The 19,589-nt window shown below is 38.9% G+C and overlaps 1 protein-coding gene across 7 annotated transcripts in view; it reads right to left on the bottom strand.

The window, feature by feature from the left end:
- The window catches only part of RPS6KB1 (ribosomal protein S6 kinase B1), a 40,887-nt gene extending 21,312 nt beyond the window's left edge, over nt 1-19,575 (bottom strand). For 3 of the 7 annotated variants that reach the window (XR_008713222.1, XM_055577452.1, XM_055577456.1), the window contains exons 1-4: nt 19,326-19,571; nt 11,766-11,815; nt 10,645-10,765; nt 9,028-9,096 (exon numbers count right to left, since the gene is read on the bottom strand). Coding sequence is in view for 6 of the 7 variants with exons in the window: in XM_055577452.1 (XP_055433427.1) it covers nt 9,028-9,096; nt 10,645-10,765; nt 11,766-11,815; nt 19,326-19,466 (381 nt within the window). In the remaining variant the exon portion in view is untranslated. Of the gene's footprint in view, nt 1-9,027; nt 9,097-10,644; nt 10,766-11,765; nt 11,816-18,662; nt 18,769-19,325 lie in introns of those variants that run through there. The other 4 variants (XM_055577455.1, XM_055577454.1, XM_055577453.1 and 1 more) reach the window with 3 other exon arrangements.
- Between the last annotated feature and the right edge of the window lie 14 nt (nt 19,576-19,589).

The raw sequence follows: 19,589 nt of genomic DNA on the forward strand, positions 1-19,589 counted from the left end.
TTTTGGCCAATCCAGTTCTTTGATAATTTTACCACAAAAAGAGAAAGAAGATATTTAAATAACTTTACACTGCACATTCTTAAGTAACATATATGTAAGCGTAACAAAAATTGCAAGGAAATCTTAAGCCACACTTAGTAGGCTTGCAGCTACTACTAGTACTCTTGGTATTATAATTCTCAAACTTTTAGCATATACTGTACCACTAAGTAAATGAGTAACTGTTGTTATCAGGCTTTTCTCAATGTGGAAAAAGAAATGTAAATGTAGACTGAAGAAAAAAGAACCCTAAAGAACTGGACTGAAATTAGGAATATCAATGTGAAGCCATGATTTAAAACAAAAACAAAACTTCCTAGCTCTGTTCTGAAAGAGCCAGAAGAATGACACTTCAGTAGCAAAGACCATAGCTTGGAAATCAGATCCTGGTTTCTCTAACAAACAAACCAGGGCTCCATGGAAAAACAGATGGTGCCAGGCCAGGGTGAGGGAACACGCAAGGTAAACCTGGAGCACACTGCTGTACAGAAAGGGAGCACTCCAAAACTAACGGGGATATGTTAAAGGACACAGAAGCCTTCCTAAAAGAGCTCTCTTCAGAAAAATTTGGGAAATTTTTCATACCAAAAATTGAATAATGAAAGAAATGGATAACACTATGAAAAAAGTAGTCCACACTGTTTTAAAAAACTAAACTTTGGGACTTCACTAATGGTCCATGGTTGAGGCCTCGCCTGCCAATGCAGGGGACACAGATTTGGACACAGATTTCCAGGAAGATACCATATGCCAGCGCACAGCTAAACCTGTCACCACAACTACTGAAGCTTGTGTGCTCTAGAGCCCAGCACACAAGCTGCAACTGTTGAGTCCTTGTGCCTAGAGCCCATGCTCCACAAGAGAAGCCACCACAAAAAGAAGCCTGCGCAGTACAACTGGAGAGGAGCCCCTGCTCGTCACAACTAGAGAAAGCCCAGTGCAGCCAAAAAATAAATAAAAATGGTTTAAAAAATTTTTTAAATATATGAAAATCTCTTCTTTACAGAAAAATGACAACTAATATACAAAAAAATGATACAACAGAAAAGTCTCCACTTTATAATCACCAGAGTATTACCTGATTTGGCTAAGAAATGATGGATAGTAAAACCATTGGGTGTAAAAGATTATTAGGATGGAATATTAGCAGAATCTCTAATTTTCATTCCATAGATACTTTTTAATTACAGAGGGAAAACGGCATCTGTAGAATGGGAAGTTTTGTGGACACCACCTTAACCAAATGATCAAACTCATCAAATAATGAGATAGACTAACACTATGAGCTTCCTAAGGACACAATACTCATGTAAATATTCCTGCAGAAAGCATTTAACTTAAATTTAAAATTTAAGCATTTTTATAAGGAAATAATGAAACATATCCAAATCAGGGTCACTCTGCAAAATGACTGGCCCAGAGTCTTCAAAAAATGTTAGTGTCATGAAAGACAAAAAAGTAAAGGAAACTAAAGCAAAAGAAACTAAAGACACAGGACTCTAGAGTAAAGGAAACTGAAGACACCAGACTACTCAATGTACTGTGTGATCCTTCTTTAAATCCTCGATATTAAAAACAAAAAATAGCTGTAAAGGATATTATTGACATAACTAGGGAAGTTTGACTATAGACAATGTATCAGGAAAACAGAATTGTATACCAATATTAAACTTCCCAAATATAATTACATTGTTGTTATGTATGAAAATGCCCTATTCTTAAGAGACACATACTAGAGATTTTAAAGGCAAAGTGCCATATCTGCAAATAACTTTCAATTTGTATAGCAAAAAAATAAAAACTTTGAATATACATATGTGTACATACAGAGAGAGGAGAGATAAAGGGAGCGGCAGATAAAGAAAATACGGCAAAATTAACAACTGGTAATCACTGTACTATTCTTGCAACTCTGCAAAATTTGAAAAACTTCAAAGGTGTTATTTTTTAACTATTCAGGAGGTTTGAATTTTTTAAATAAGTAATTTTGAGAAAGTCTGAGAAGCAAGACATCAAGAAGATAAGATGAAGAATTAGGAAAGAAAAAATCACAAAAGAATCACAGAAGTCAAGGGAGTGTACTTTTAAAATGCTGTGGTCAATAGCTTCAGTGCAACAGAGAGGTAAATTAAGGATGAGTTAAGGAAAGACTTGATAAGGGACAGAAATGGTATGGACCTAACAGAAGCAGAAGATATTAAGAGGTGGCAAGAATACACAGAAGAACTGTACAAAAAAGATCTTCACGACCAAGATAATCACGATGGTGTGATCACTCACCTAGAGCCAGACATCCTGGAATGTGAAGTCAAGTGGGCCTTAGAAAGCATCACTACGAACAAAGCTAGTGGAGGTGATGGAATTCCAGTTGAGCTATTTCAAATTCTGAAAGATGATGCTGTGAAAGTGCTGCACTCAATATGCCAGCAAATTTGGAAAACTCAGCAGTGGCCACAGGACTGGAAAAGGTCAGTATTCATTCCAATCCCAAAGAAAGGCAATGCCAAAGAATGCTCAAACTACCACACAATTGCACTCATCTCACATGCTAGTAAAGTAATGCTCAAAATTCTCCAAGCCAGGCTTCAGCAATATGTGAACTGTGAACTTCCTGATGTTCAAGCTGGTTTTAGAAAAGGCAGAGGAACCAGAGATCAAATTGCCAACATCTGCTGGATCATGGAAAAGGCAAGAGAGTTCCAGAAAAACATCTATTTCTGCTTTATTGACTATGCCAAAGCCTTTGACTGTGTGGACCACAATAAACTGTGGAAAATTCTGAAAGAGACGGGAATACCAGACCACCTGATCTGCCTCTTGAGAAACCTATACGCAGGTCAGGAAGCAACAGTTAGAACTGGACATGGAAAAACAGACTGGTTCCAAATAGGAAAAGGAGTACGTCAAGGATGTATATTGTCACCCTGTTTATTTAACTTCTATGCAGAGTACATCATGAGAAACGCTGGGCTGAAAGAAGCACAAGCTGGAATCAAGATTGCCAGGAGAAATATCAATAACCTCAGATATGCAGATGACAGCACCCTTATGGCAGAAAGTGAAGAGGAACTCAAAAGCCTCTTGATGAAAGTGAAAGATGAGAGTGAAAAAGTTGACTTAAAGCTCAACATTCAGAAAACTAAGATCATGGCATCTGGTCCCATCACTTCATGGTGAAATAGATGGGGAAACAGTGTCAGACTTTATTTTTTTGGAGCTCCAAATCACTGCAGATGGTAATTGCAGCCATGAAATTAAAAGACGCTCACTCCTTGGAAGGAAAGTTATGACCAACCTAAACAGCAGATTGAAAAGCAGAGACATTACTTTGCCAACAAAGGTCCATCTAGTCAAGGCTATAGTTTTTCCAGTGGTCATGTATGGATGTGACAGTTGGACTGTGAAGAAAGCTGAGTACTGAAGAATTGATGCTTTTGAACTGTGGTGTTGGAGAAGACTCTTGAGAGCCCCTTGGACTGCAAGGAGATCCAACCAGTCCATTCTAAAGGAGATCAGTCCTGGGTGTTCACTGGAAGGACTGATGCTAAAGCTGAGACTCCAATACTTTGGCCTCCTCACGTGAAGAGTTGACTTATTGGAAAAGACTCTGATGCTGGAAGGGACTGGGGGCAGGAAGAGGAGGAGACGACAGAGGATGAGATGGCTGGATGGCATCACCGACTCGATGGACATGAGTTTGCGTGAATCCGGGAGTTGGTGATGGACAGGGAGGCCTGGTGTGCTGCAATTCATGGGGGTGCAAAGAGTCGGACACGACTGAGCGACTGAACTGAAGGAAAAGACTACTGGATCCAGCAATTAGATCCCTGGTGACAAAGAGAAAGAGTTTAATCAAAATAGTAGAGTTGTGAGTTCAAAATATAGTGAGTAAAAAAAATTATAAAAAATGACTTCTTAAGAAATTAGCCTATGAATGGCAGAGACTGGAAGCTATGATAAACTTCGAGTGAAGAAAGGATTTATTTTCTACATATGGCAAAGACATGAATATATTTAAACAGAGAATGAAGTCAGGATGGAGAAAGAGAAGTGACAAATGACCCTAAACAGGCAGAAAGAGAGGGGATCCAAACATAGAGAGAGAGTTTGGCCTTGGAAAGGAGGAAGAACACATCTCCCACTAAGCCTGGAGAGAGAGAGATGAAGACAGGTGAAAATGCAGACAACACGGCATTAGGGTAAGAAAGGTGAAGGGAATCGTATCCGACAGCCTCAATTAGGAAGAGAGGCAGTTTGCTAAAAAAGAATAGCTGGACTGACGGTAAAGGCTCTACTAGTTGCAGAGAATGGCAGGGGCTGGTCAGGAACCTTCGGTGGGTACTGAGGGTCTACGTGAGTTGGGGACTATGAATTTTTCCCAGTAGCAATTTAAAGTTTGTGTGATTTCTGCCAGTGATGTTCAATAACTGAGATACAGGAATAAAGGAGTATTAACAGATAAACTGATGAGAGCGTTCTGGAGGATAAGGTCAACCAGGGATAGCAGGTGACTGACGTGGCAGAGCATGTTGATTAGGCTAGATTAGGTATAAAGCAAAATTAAAAAGAGACTAAGAACTTGAAGAAAAAAACAGAAAGGTCAAAGCACTAAAAGGGCCAAAGACCAGGCACTATAGGAATAAAAAGCGAGAATGTTGTTCTGTTATAGTCCAGTGTTTCAGAAGAGGACGATACAACTATGGGGCCTGGCGATGTGAAATGGAGGTGAACGCTGATGGATTTGAGATCAATGAGGAATTAGAAGGCTAGGCAATCGATTACTTATTTAATACAAGGACACAGAATACACCCAGGAAAATAAGACTTGAGAGTGGGGAGAAAACGACTGATAAACACTAAGAAATTAGTATAAGCTAAATCCTCAAAGTGGGAAGGTTTTGACTAGACTAGAAATTATAGATAAGCTTATCAGTTCTTCCCTTGAATTACACAGTAAGCAGAGTGAGAGCAGAGATTATATTCGTCTCAAGTGCTAAATCCTAGTCTCTAGCAAAATGCCTGGCACACTACAGAGTCTCAGCTGGTTCAATAAAAGAAGGAATGAAAGAAACATGACCAATCTGTGAGCTACAAGCCTTTGGCCAAAGGTGTAAAATTTACAATGTGAGCTGAACTAATGACATGGGCAATAATATTTTGCTTCTAGAGTATACATTTTGATGCAACTGGTAGGACAGAGAGATAGTTGTTGGAAACTATCTATTCTTCAACATTCTAAGCTTCTCATAATGAGTAAACAAGCCCAGGAGAACTAATAAATCCAGATGGATTATTCAGATGTAAGCAACTCATTTAAGACAAGGGAACATCTGGTTTATGATTTTATCTTTAAGGTTAGAAAGAGGTAAATTTTTACCACATACTCAGGCCAAGAGGGTTAGTACTCTCTGCTTCCAGGGATAACAAAATCAAAAGAAGAAACTCAAAGGGAGAACACAGTTATCTTTACCTAGGGATTTAGGAATTAAAACTTTGGACCTAACCCTAGCTTGTTTTCAGGAACAGCAAGGACAGAATGAGACAGTGAGTGATTCTCTAGCCAGGCTTAGGGAAAGAAAAACCACACAGTGAGAACGCATGGTAACTAAGCAAAAGAAGAGGCAAAGCAAGTTAGGTCTTCAATGCCTGGGCACAAAAAAGAAGCCTGACAAATGGCAGCAGTTAAGTCTATGGACTTCCCAATATATTAATCTATACCCGCTTACCATCAGCAGGGGGAAAAAAAAAACAAAACCTCTTCTTTCCATTAAAGATATCTGTGCCAGACACTTAAGATATAATTATGACTAATTTTGCTCAGCCCTGATTATCAGGCGTTCATAAACAACATATCAAAAGGAATGGATTATTCTAAGAAACCTGACCAGTACTTCTTTCAACATTGCAAGAACAAGTATTATTTATACTGTCTCCAATTTTAGACTTAAAATACTTTATAGATAAAAAAATCCATAATCTCAAATGATTCCAATGGGAAAGCCAGAGAGCAGATTAATTCTGGCTTACTGATGCAGAAACTGAAGTTGAAAATACCTAAACTGCTTCTTTAAGACAATCACCAATAAAGTTGTGGTCACAGTATTTGTTTCTCAGTTTTTAAATTAAGAAGTCATTTGTACTGCTTAAGTAAAAATCAGGAAAATAGGATGATATATAAACATTGTATTTTTTTTAATTGTCTTAATATAGTTTCCTACTAAGATTTTAAGACAGTGAGATCTTTTCAGAAATCAATCCCAAACCAAAAGAACAAGAAACCAAACATACACAATCCAAGGTTAATAAAACAAAGAAACACATGTAACTCTGCATCTCAAAAGGTGAAAACAGAGGGGGATAAAGCAGTTGTATGAGCAAACCTAAATGCCTGCAAAGAGGTGTAACTCAAAAAACGTTCAATCCATCTATAAAGCCCTGAACAGTTAGTGTTAGTCACTCAGTTCTGTCTGACTCTTTGTGACCCTACCAGTCTCCTCTATCCATGGAATTTTCTAGGCAAGAATACTGGGAGTGGGTAGCCATTCCCTTCTTCAGAGGATTTTCAGGACCCAGGGATTGAACCTGGGTCTCCTGCACTGCAGGCAGATTCTTTACCATCTGACCCACCAGATAAAGCCCTAGCAGTGTTCAAAAATTAAAAGTAAAAATAAAAGGAAAGAAAAGGAAAACAATATGGAATCATTAAGGACTATAAAAGGCAGAAGGTGGAGGGCTGAAAACAGGAGGATTATCTCAAAGTCTCTGTAAGAACAGATAGATCTGCAAGATTCCCAAATCTATAGTAACCAGCCAGGAACTACCATTTGGAGAGATGTAGTCTCCAGAAAAAAAAAAAAAAAAAAAAAGAGTGAAGGATCAGATACAGAGTAGAGTGCTGAAGTAAACACTTGACTTTGCTACTCAGCCATAATAAAGACCAAAACAATGCTATCTGCAGCAACATGGATGGACCTAGATATTACCATATTTAAGCAAAGTAAGTCAGAAAGAGAAAGACAAAATACCATATATCAGTTACATAAACTAAAATACAACAAATAAAGCTATCCTCAAAACAGAAATAGACACACAAAGCAAATACACTCGTGGCTGGGGATGGGGAAGGTAGAGGCAAGGTTTGGGAGTTTGGGATTAGCAGATGCAAACTAGTACACAGAGGCTGGATAAACAGCAAAGACCTACCGCATAACATAGGGAACTATAATAAATGTCACGTGATAAACCATAATGGATGAAAAAGAACATGCATGTGTAAGTGAATCGCTTTGCTGTGCAGCAGAAATGAATATAACATTGTAAAGCAACTATACACCAATAAAGTTAAAAACAAAACAAACGTGATTTCAGTAAAAATCTGACGTTGAAAGATGAGATCTCCATCTCCTGTCTGTCATCCAGCCCCAGAATGCTTTTTCTAGGCAAAATAATAGAGGATCTTTCCCAGCATGAATTGATCCATATCAGAAAAAAGACCTTTAGACGCCGACGTTTAGAATTAGTCAACTGCCAGCTAATCTCGTGACTGCACACTGGAGAAGGCTGCACGTACACAGCTTCTACCAGCTTCTCAGAGTTCCACTCTTCAAGGACACCAGACACGTAAAGAAGGCCCTAACATGGCAACAAAACACTAAATCAAAGTCAAAGAAAATAGCAACTTAGAAAAGAGACACGCCCATCAGACAAAAGAATATTTCAAAGAATTTATAATTAAAATGTCTCAGAAGAATAAAAGAAGATACTGTACTCACAAAATAGATAGGTATAAAAAGAAAAAAAACAACAAAAAGAGCTTTGGGGAATTACAAATATGATAGTTTTTAAAAAATAAGTAAGGGAATTCCTTGGCGGTCCAGGGACTAAGCCTCTGCACTTGCAGTGCCAGGGGCCTGGACTGGACCCCTGGTCGGGCAGCTGTTAATGAAATCCCACAAGCCATGCAGCAAAGCCAAATAAATACACTAAATTTTAAAAATGATTAGAAAATAAATTTCTAGAAAAACCTCAGAAAGTAAACAAAAGATAAAGAAATGGACAAGTGAAAAGGAAGAAAAACAGATGATCAGTCTAGGAGGTCCAACACCCAAGTAAACGCAATTCTAAGAGAAGAAAACAACCAGGGGAAAATTATCCAAGAGATCATAAAAGAAAATTCCCTGGAGCTAAAAGACGAAAACTTTTAAGACTGAAACAGTAAAAATAAACAATAAGAATCAAAGCAAGACACATCACTGCAAAAATTTGGAGTATCAAATTCCCCTTCTTTCAGTTTCTCAGGAAATCACCAGTAAATGGTCACCAAAGCAAGGGAACAGGACACAAACTAAGAAAAAGGAAAATCTGGGATCCAAGAAACAAAGGATCCAACACTGACGGAGGCAGGAGGATTTGAAGGACTGCAGTGAAGGGGAAGTCCAGTAATGACATCAATGCCGAGAGAAAGATCAGCACAGGTGAGAAGAGGGGACAGAAGGCTCCTCTGGGATGGCTCTAGGAAAATAAACAGGACTAGTCACTTATCTAATAAGTGTGCTCATACACTGGCCTGAAAAGTGTTTTACAGAGTTGATGGGAGGTTTGAGAAGGCAACAGTAGATCGAAAGAAAATGATGCCAGATGAGGATGGGAAAAAGGAAGAAAGGAATAAAAAGGAATAAAACTGGAAGTCAATCTGTAATTCTAAAACTACTGAATTAAGTCACAGCAGAACATGCTTATTACTTAGAAATACAGAGACCAGAACAAAGGGCTAAAGAGTTAACCTCAGAGGAGAAATGAAACAATCTCCTCTGCACCCTCACCAAGTAACCAAGCAGAATAAAACAGGAGTAAGAATGATAAAATGTACCCCATTCCAAGAGGACTTATAATTGTGGTAGAAATAACAATTTTTAACTGAGAATTTTAGACCAAAATATCAATTTTATAGCAATTAAGAACATAGTTGAGGGGGAGGAGAGAAATCACCTTTTTAAGCACCTTCATGGCAAATATTTTCCCGGTATTTGCTCCTGTTACTTTTCGTACTTGAAAAACCTGGATGAAAAATAAAAGTGTGTGTTATTAAAAGCTAAACTATGTTAAGTCACAGTCCCTTAATTCCTAAGTATACGAAGCAAATGATACAGCAGTCTATATTCTTACAGAAACTAGCACCATCAAGGACTGTGTACAAAAATGATGAGCTAAAAGAGCCAGACTACATTCAAGATTTAGTAGTGTGCTTAATCACTCAGTCGTGTCCGATTCTTTGCGACCCCATGGACTGTAACCCACCTGGCTTCTCTGTCCTTGGGGATTCTCCAGGCAAGAATACTGGAATGGGCTGCCATGCTCTCCTCCAGGGGATCTTCCCAACCCAGGGCTCCCACATTGCAGGCAAATTCTTTACCATCTGAGCCACCAGAGAAGCCCAAGAAAACCGGGGTGGGTAGCGTGTCCCTTTAGGGGATCTTCACTTCCCAGGGATCGAACTGGGTTCTCCTGCATTGCAGGAGGATTCTTGACCAGCTGAGCTACCTAGGAAGTCCTTAGTAGTGAAAACTGTCATACAACACAGAACCTTCCTATTTATTCTGCTGACATCTGGTGGCAAAAGTGGTCATTACCATCTAATAACAAGCACTCTGTGTTATAAAACAAGCACTCCATGTTACTTTATAAAATCCAAGTTTGCATAGAAAAGACTATAATGTTTCCTAAACACACAGAAATTATAAAATAGCTCATAAATTTTCAGAGATGCTTCACATATAACTATTTAATATTTGACAGGAATTACTTAAGCCTTAAAATGATTAGCCATAATATCCTCTCATGGAACAGCTAAAATATGAGATTCACAGTGCATGTGCTATACATTCACGATGATTAAAACATACGAGAATGTGTCCTAAAGCCTAAGAATAAACTACAAATGCCATGTTTTGCAAAAATGAACACTACACAATAGCATAAATAGTTCTCAAGCTTAATCTTAAGTACTAACATGTTACCCATACTCTGTCTTTTGAAAAAGAATGGCAAACAGAATGTCCAAATTTTCTTGAACAGAACACTCAAAGGTGAGGTCTTAAATTAGAAAGCTTCTGGCAAAACTATGAAACCAAAGATGTTCTTCATTTTTCTTCTCCTCTTTTAAATTCGTCAACTTCCCTAACTCTATTGCTCTGAATACTGCAAGTCAAAGAAAATCAATTTAGATTAAGGTCTCAGTAACTGATACCAATCTAATGTGCCATGCCTCTTGAAAGTAAGGAGTAGTTTGTTTTTTAAAAGAATACCTATAGTCAGTACCATTTAGCAAAAGGAAGGAATGAATCCTCTAATAACAGATACTCCCTAGCCCAGCTGCCTATTTATTTATTCCACAAATATTGACTGAGTACCCACAAAGTGCCAGGCTTTTATGTGAATGGTGGTAAGAGGAGGAGAGCTTCTATACATTGCTCAAATAATACCAGGGTAAATGATCCTGTCCTTTGCTGAGAGCTTACAAAGACTGAAGAAGACAGCTGGAAACGGTGTAAACATTAATCTACCTGAGACAGACAAAGACAGCTCTCATTTCAAAATACTTCCTACCTTTCCATAGCCCCCTTTACCAAGTACTCGAAGGAGCTCAAAACATTCTGGTCTGATTTTTTCTGGCCCTCTGTTCACACTAGTTTCTGAGATTTCAAATTTCTCACAATGTTCCATGCCACTGGGGAGAAAAACAAAACCAAAAGTAAATTTGTGAGAAGTTAAATTACCTTCAGCATATTGTTAGAATGAGAATTATACTCCAATTAAGTAAAAGGAAAAAAGTACATGATAGCAAATTTAGTATCTGTGCTCTAAGTTAATGATTCGATGACATGGTAGGTCAAGATTAGGGTGGCTTGAGAACTGTCTGCTGATCTGCTTGTTTACAGAATGTGCTACTGATTATTGATTTTCATAAGCATCAAGTACTCCCAAACTAAGATGAATTAGAACAAGTTTATTAAGCTGACAAAGGAAAAAAGTCTTCTAGTTATTCAAATTTAGTTTATTCAAAATGTCTAAGGTTAGATATTATCCAACTGTACTTGGCAACATCAGCAGAAAATCTAAGCACTTTCTAAAAGTACCCAATTAGTTCAAGTTTTCAGCTAAAAATTCTTGTTAATAAATTATAACCATGCATCTTTCCATGTATACTTAATTTAAAGGTTCCAAAAAGGGTGGCAATTTATCTGTCATTTAAATGCTTTCTATGAGTGATCTTAGTTTCCCCACAATCCAAGGCTTTTTACCTGAAGGTGGGATACACCTTATTCAACTATGAAGCTTTCCCAGAATGACACAAGAATGCACAACTCTCTGTTTAGATGACGCATTACAAGCAAAACAAGAGGCATTTGATTTGGGGAGCATTTCTAAAATTTTTATTGTTCAGTAGGAAAATGTAGTTCTCCATATTAAACTAATAAAAATCTTTTACACACTCAGACTCATAATCAGAATACTCCGAATTTTAATAATCTTCTTCTCAAAATCCATACATGATCTCAAAACCCCAGATATGTTTTCATATTGGTGCCAAGCTCAATAAACCAAGTCTCTGTATGACTATATATTTAAGAATAGGTTATTAAAATCACATGATGGCTGTAAACTGGAGCTGATATAACCTAAATTAAAAAAAGACAGCACAGTGAAACCTTTTCAAATATACTTACAGTTCATATGGTCCAACTCCCCCATGGTCCATGCTTTCATTTAACTGACCCTGAAAAATATGTTAAAGTTTTAAAAATAAATAATCCCATAAACAAGAAATTTAAAAATTTAATGCTTCATCCCATTACTGAAGGAGAATGAATGAAAGAAATCAGCTTACAAATTCTCTATACTTTATTAACAGGTAAATGTGGTGATGAACAAAGTAAAGCATATAAACAATATTGGGGGGATTTCACTTTTAATTTTATGTGACAACTAAGCTATAGATACTACTCATCAATGACCTACAAACAAAACCGGGTGATTTCTCCTTCAAAAATTACATGTATTCAAAGTATGTATTCTGTATTTTATTAAACTAAAGGTACCGCATTCTGAGTTAATCAAATGACTTATAAAAAGTTATTTTGACATGCTTTTGATAAGACTAACATAATGCTAGAAACCTTATGTAACTGCAACCTAACCAAGCCTAAGGTAACCACAACCATTCCAAGATATTGTCATGAATGATACGGCTGATCAAAGCAAAACAGTTAAGCAACAGTCTCAAATTGTGTGGAGTCATACTGGCCAAACATTTATTCTGACCATAGTATAAATGAATGCAAAACTTAATTTAACCCTCTGTACAATAGCAAAATGAACAATTCAAAAATGAAATTAAGATAACTCCATTCACAGTGGCATCAATAGAATAAAATACTTAGAAATAAATTTAACAAAAGTGCAAGGTTTCAATATTTAATAACTCCAAAAACATTGCTGAAAGAACTTTTAAAAGACCTAAATAAATCAAAAGACACTCCATGTTCATGGATCAGACAACTTAATATTGTTAAGATGGCGATACTAAACAAATTGGTTTACAGACTCAACTCAATCTTTTAAAAACACCTAGTCCCTTTCTTGCAGAAAGTGCCAAGCTTATCCTAAAATTCGCTCAGAAAATCAAGGGTGGGGGTGGGGTGAAAACAGTCTTGAAAAAGGAGAACAAAGTTGGGGGACTTACATGTCCTGATTTCAAAATGTACTATGAAGCAACAGCAATTAATGCAGTGTGGTACTGGCATAAGGACAGAAATATAAATCAATGAAACAGAAATGAGAGCGCAGAATAAACCCTTCCATTTATGGTCAACTGATTTTTGACAAAGACGCTAAGAAAATTCAGTGGGAGAGAGACTTGTTTCAATAAATGACAGTTCAGGACAATCGCATATCCACATATGAACATGTATTTTGGATCCTTACCTTCACACCATGAGTAAAAATGGGTCACAGACCTAAATGTAAGAACTAAAACTACAAACCATAAAATTTTTAGAAGAACTAGGAGAGAGTAAATCTTCACAATCCATAAAGTAAGAACATACAAAGAACTTCTATAACTCAATAATAAAAAAAATAAGTAACCCACTTAAAAAAAAATAGGTTAGGATCTGAACAGGCATTTCCACAAAGAAGGTAAGTGGCCAAAAGTCACATGAAAGTACGTTCAGTATCATTAGCCCTTAGGGAAGTGCAAGCCAAAACTCTATGGAGATATCACTTCACATCAACTAGGATAGCTACAGCAGGATAGCTACAATTAAAAAGACAAAAAAAAAAAAAGTTTGGCAAGGATGCAGAGAAATTGTAACCCTTATAGACTGCTGGCAGCAATGTAAGATGGTATAACCACTTTGGAAAAGTTAGGCAGTTTCTTCAAAAATTAAACATAGACTTACCATATGATCCAGCAAATCTATTCCTTGGTATCTACCCAAGAGAAATGAAAATAACATGTTCCACAAAGACTCAGGCATAAATGTTCATAGCAGCATTATTTACAATAGCCCCCAAATGGAAACGACTCAGATGAACATCAACTAGTGAAATGATAAATATCATTGACATTAACAGTGGAATACTATTTGGCTATAAAAAGGAATGAAACACTGATATATACTACAACAAAGATGATCCTTAAATCATCAACTTGAGTGAAAGAAGCCAAACACAAAAGGCCACATATTATATAAGCCCACTTATGGACGCTCCAGAAAGGCACATTTACAGGTATGGGAAACAGACTAGTGGCTGCTGAGGGCTGGGGATGGCAGTGAGGAGTTTCTGTTGAGGGCAACAGAAATGTGCTAAAACTAAATTCTGGTGATGGCTGTATGACTCTATAAATATACTAAAAGTCACGGAACTTTAAAATATAACCTGGCAGCAGAAACTCAGTTATTAGTATTATAAAATATAGCTTTAAAATGAGTATTCTTAAATACAGTCTGATTATGAACTCTCAATTTCTATCAAAGGCAGCAAAAAATTAGAAGTTTTAAAGTTTTTATTAAGAATTTTGGAATAATTCAATAAATATTTAGGTGAACTCATCTTTCTTCAAAGATACCAGTACACAGTCATGATACACAAAGGAAATGGACGGTATTTTTACACAATGAGTGGTCAAATGCACTCTCAAAACAAGTGTTTTAGTCAGAACTTGCCCACAGTGTGAACAACTCAGGATGAAGTCGAACACCAAGGATGTATGTCTCATGATTAGACCTAGGCAAACGGGGTGGGGGGGGGGCGGGGCGGGGGGAGGTGCGGTATCAAGGGAAAAAAATACTTGCAGTTTCAACTTGATATAGCTTCTTTTGTGTGGGAGGGGCAGGCAGAGGTGGTTATCATTAAAGGATTTTTTTGGGGGGGTCTCTGGGGCTTCATACAATCACCTATGAAGACTTCACTTTAAAGACAAAAGGCTAACTTCTATAAAATTGGTATTATATAATTGTTTTATCTTTAATATTCACTTTACTTAATTCTAAATTAAAGACTACAGAGTAATTAACACTGAGCCATGACTTTGAAGCCACCTAGAAAGAAGCCACATGCCCTGCAGCTATGTTTCACTTCCGGAGTCAGCCAGGCCTGTCTTGCCACCTGCATCTGGGCTTAGAACTTCCTACCGTTACTTCTGGAGCACAAGCATTTTGAGGCACAATTTTTTTCTGCTACTCAATGGTATCTAGAAGTCCAACACCAGAAACACCAAGCTATTCTACAGGACATACTGACGGTTATCCTTCACAGGAAACTTTATTCAGATTTTTTTTTTTTTCTGCCTTAAGCTTTATGACCATCTAATGTTTTTTTGTGTATGTGCCACTACGACTGACAAGGTAGAATTCTCCCCATTGTGGCTCAGGGGTGAAGAGTTCTCCTGCCAACGCCGGAGACGCATGTTCAATCCCTGGATTGGGAAGATCCCCTGGAGGAGAAAATGGCAACCCACTCCAGCATTTTTATCTGGAGATTTCCATGGATGCAGGAGCCAGGCAGGCTGCAGTTCATGGAGTCACAAAAGAGCTGGACGCAGGATTTAGTGACTAAACAATAAGGTACTATAGAAGGTAACTGTTTCAAACTAGCCCATCAGAATGACTATTTACAAAGTTTTAAATTAAAATTATAAATAAATTCAAGTTAATATGCCTTAAGTCCCAATTTTATAAAAATTTAAACTGTTTAAAAAGTTTTAAATAAATTGTTACAGAATGGGTGAAAAATATCCTTAATCTAAATATTCATTAAGTCATTTATCTACTTGCCTGCCTGTTCACAGATATTTCCTTATAAAATAAGGTTCAGTAATCTGGGGGAAAGAAGTAAATCTGGCCTCAAATACTGGCTATTTAAAAGTACATTACAGTAAGTATCTAATAAAATGCAAGATATTGAGATATTAATAATCATGAACATCTGAATACATACTATCTATATACCACTATTTTTCAAAACACTAAAAATTTTTAAAACTTTTTGTTCAATAAAAATCTACTAACCCAATCTGAAATTCGGCAGGAAGTCTCTATTTCAAATTTTGAACTAGCAGAGTAAAAATTCATGATTTTTTTAAGTTGCATTAACAATTTTCTTTTACTCTTTTAACCTGTGTCCTCACAGAAAGCAGAGGTTTCCAACATTTTCATAATCTAATGAAAATTTCTAAAGGAAAACTATCCTTTAGTTTCAACTCTGTTCCCAAATTATATTATCACCAATGAAACAGAAAAACAAAAACCCTTTCAACCACTGGTTTTAATATAGTACTTAAAACTAATTCTCATCTTTTAGTCACTGAAAAATTAACTGCGCCATGTAAATACATCTATTTACTATAAATACATATATTCACTAATACAGATTCACTCAGTGTAACAACCTAAAAAGTAGTTATCTCTAGGACTTCCTTGGTGGTCCAGTGGTTAAGAATCTGCCTGCCAATGCAGGGGACACAAGTTCAATCCCTGGTCTGGGAAGATTCCACATGCTACAAGGCAACTAAGCCCACAGGCCACAACCACTAAAGCCCTTGTGCCTAGAGCCCGTGCTCCACAATGAAAGGAGCCACTGCACCGCAACTAAAGAGCAGCCCCTGCTTTCTGCAACTAGAGAAAGCCCGCACAGAGCAACAAAGACCCAGCACGGTCAAAAATTAAAAAATTAAAAAGCAGGGGGGGATGTATTTCTAAATAGGACCAACGACAAAGAGAAAAAAAGCAAGGAAGGAAAGAAACAAACTGCTGTTCTAAAAATGCAGTACCTCTAGTATAACTGCATTTATTATTATGTCTTTATGTATAGATGAGGGTAAACTTGAATGATTGGTTCCTTGGCAATCAGTTAACACTGACAAGCTCTATTTCCATAAACCAGCTAACTACATAATGTGCCAGGATATTTTGAGAGTACTTGATATACTCTATCTCATATAATCTTCATTTTATGGAGAAGAAAAAAGTCTTTTTTCTGAGTCTTTAGTCTGAGAGATTAAGCAATTTATTTGAGATCATGCAGTCCGTGAGCGTGGCTGGAAGGATCTGAATTCGCTCTGACACACCACAAACAGGTACATTATAAACAAGACTAGTGAATGCAGTGAAGAAGCTGTGCAATGAAGCTTACTGAATTGTGTCAGAAGATACTACCACTAGTTATCTCCGTGGTCTTGGGCAATCATATCCCTGGTTGATGCCTCAGTTTCCTTTCTGTAAAATGAGGATGTGAGGCTACTCTGATATGCACCAACGTTTTAAAAGCTTGTGTACTAAAGGATGGGGGCTTCCCCAGTGGCTCAGGCGTAGAGAGCCCGCCTACAATACAGGAGACACAGAAGACTCGGGTTAGATGCCTGGGTTGGGAAGACCCCTGTAGGAGGAAATTGGCAGATTTCTTGCCTGGGAATCCCGTGGACAGAGGAGCCTGGTGTACTACAGTCCATGGTGTCACGAAAAGTTAGATACGACTGAGCACCTGATGGATAGACACACTAAAGGATATAAATTCACAAACAGGATTCTAATTATATTATTAGAAATTCACAGTAGTCAGATTTCCTAAGAATCTAAATTTCTCTCATTTTTCAGAATTTTAAAATCTATAGAGAAACCTGGATGTCACTGAATCTCCTTGGGTGGCCAACCCAGTTCCACTCCAACTCTTTGCTTGTCCACCTTGCATCTCTTAGAATAACACACTCAAAAGAAACATTTTCAACTCCAAAAGCACTACTATGTTAGATATATTTTGCTGAAGCCTCTTCCTCAAAATCCTCTTTAATTACCTTTGTAATTAAAGCTCCTCTCCCTAGGATAGTAGTCATATTTCCTCCCCTTTCCTATTTCCACCAATTTCTCTGACCTCCTCTTCCACACCTGCTCAAAATCCTATTTGCCTATACCCAGCAGAACAAACATTCAAGAGGGGTCCTAGGTCACAGCAAGAATCTTAATACGGTATTTTACTTTCAGCTCATAATAAACCCAAGGTCTGGAAATTTTATCAGTTCAACTGGTGAAGATTTTATTGATATAAAGCACCCTTATCCTTTCCTCCCCTGCTTCACTCCCAAGCCACTGCCATATGGAGCCAATATAACTGATGAGAGTCCGTTATATGTAATGAAAGTAATCCCATATTTGTTCCATTGAGAGGCTAATTGAAATTCCATATGCAAGCATACTAAAAAATATACATCAGGGATATCTCCCTAGCAGTTCAGTGGTTAGGATCTGGCACTTTCACTGCCAGAAACCTGTTCAATCCCTGGTTGAGGAACTAAAATTCCACTAGCTGTGCTGTGCAGCCACCAAAAAAAAAAAAAGTATATATCTCAACACCCACCTTCCACACAGCCCACACTCCCTGATTTCAATTTAGACCCAACTGATAAGAAGAGCATTTCTGTTCTATAAAACCTATTTTCCTAAAGTATTTAACATATATAGCATCTTCTGTCAACAAGCAGGAAACAACTTACTTGCCAGAGGGAGGAGATAGGGTGGGAGAAAAAAAAAGGGAGGCCCCTTCTGTAGTTAGAGCAAATATCTAACTTAAGTCATAAACCCATGTACTCATCTAGACAATGGAATTTACAATCTAAATTATCATGAGGTTATCCCTGATGGTCATTTGCCCCAGAATCAGTGATTTAGCATGACAACACTATTTGTGAACGTCAGGTACAACTTGTGATTTTGCAATAAATTTATCTTGAATAAAGAATAACTAAGACAGCAAAGGTAAAAACGAGCTATGCATTTAGGAAAAACAATTCTAAATTTAGCACCCTAAATTACAGCAAGGAAAGCCCTCACACCACCATTCACAAGTCTCAGTTCAAGCAATTTATTTTTGGCAAGCCAAATCACAGCTGTCAACGTTGGTTTTTTTCCACCCCAAAATTACATCAAGTATTTCGAAAAAAATATAGACATCTACAACTAAGGGAAAAGTAAGTTACAAATGCCGTGTGTCGTTATGAATTACTTTTTTAGGTCACACGGAAGGGGTTTTTTTCATTAAAAAAAAAAAAAAAAAGCAAACAAACAAACCCTGGAAGATGCAGCAGAGCCCCCTTGCTCCCGAAATAAAACTCCTGGTGGCTGTAACTGCAGCGGCAGCGCTACTCCCGACAGAAGTTTTCAGCTGTCACTTCTAACAGCTGAGCGCTTCCTAGGAGAGAAGCGACAGGCCGAGAAGAGAGGTGGTTGTGGGACGTCTGAAGATGCAACACTTGAGATCTTACAGTCGAAGGGACACCCTTCCGCGCTTCACCTGCACTTACGGGACACCCAGCAAACGCAGTCCCCCTCCCCCCCGCACACGCACACGCTTGCAGCACACGCACACGCTTGCAGCACGCGCGCCCCGCACACTCAGGTCCCGGGGCTCCGGGCAAGTCCGCCGCGCGCGCCCGTCCCCGTCCCCTCCACGGGCTGCTCCCGGCTGCGCTCATCCGGGGCGAGGGGCGCGACCGGCACCTGCAAGCCCAGCAGCGGCCTCACACCTGAGGGCCAGGTCCTCCCCGCCCGCTGCCCCGCTCCGGGCCGCGCGGCGCCTCGGCTCCTCCTGGATCTCCGGGAACGACTCGCGCCCCCCGCTCCCGGGTCTCCGCGCCCTCGGACGCGCCGGGCTTTCCCGGGCCCGCGCCGCCGCCCCGGTCCTGTCACCTCGGGTGCCCCCCCCACCCCACCCCCGGGGACCCCGGGCCTCACCCCCTCCTCCAGCTCATCCTCAGAGCCCGCGTCCTCTGGCTGGTCCAGGTCTATGTCAAACACCCCTGCCATGTCCTCAGCTTCCCTGTCTCGGAAGTCCGGCGCTGGGTAGAAACCGTCCCGCCTCCGTCGTCGCCTCATGGGCCCGGACCCGCCGCAGCCACCGCCGCCGCTGCCGCCATCACCGGCCGCTGGGGCTCAGTGCGTCTGCGCCTAGGCCTCAGACTGGCTCCTCAAGTTCGGCACCGAGGCATGCGCACAAGA

This window comes from Bubalus kerabau, chromosome 4, assembly GCF_029407905.1.
Source record: "Bubalus kerabau isolate K-KA32 ecotype Philippines breed swamp buffalo chromosome 4, PCC_UOA_SB_1v2, whole genome shotgun sequence".
Lineage (NCBI taxonomy): Eukaryota > Metazoa > Chordata > Mammalia > Artiodactyla > Bovidae > Bubalus > Bubalus kerabau.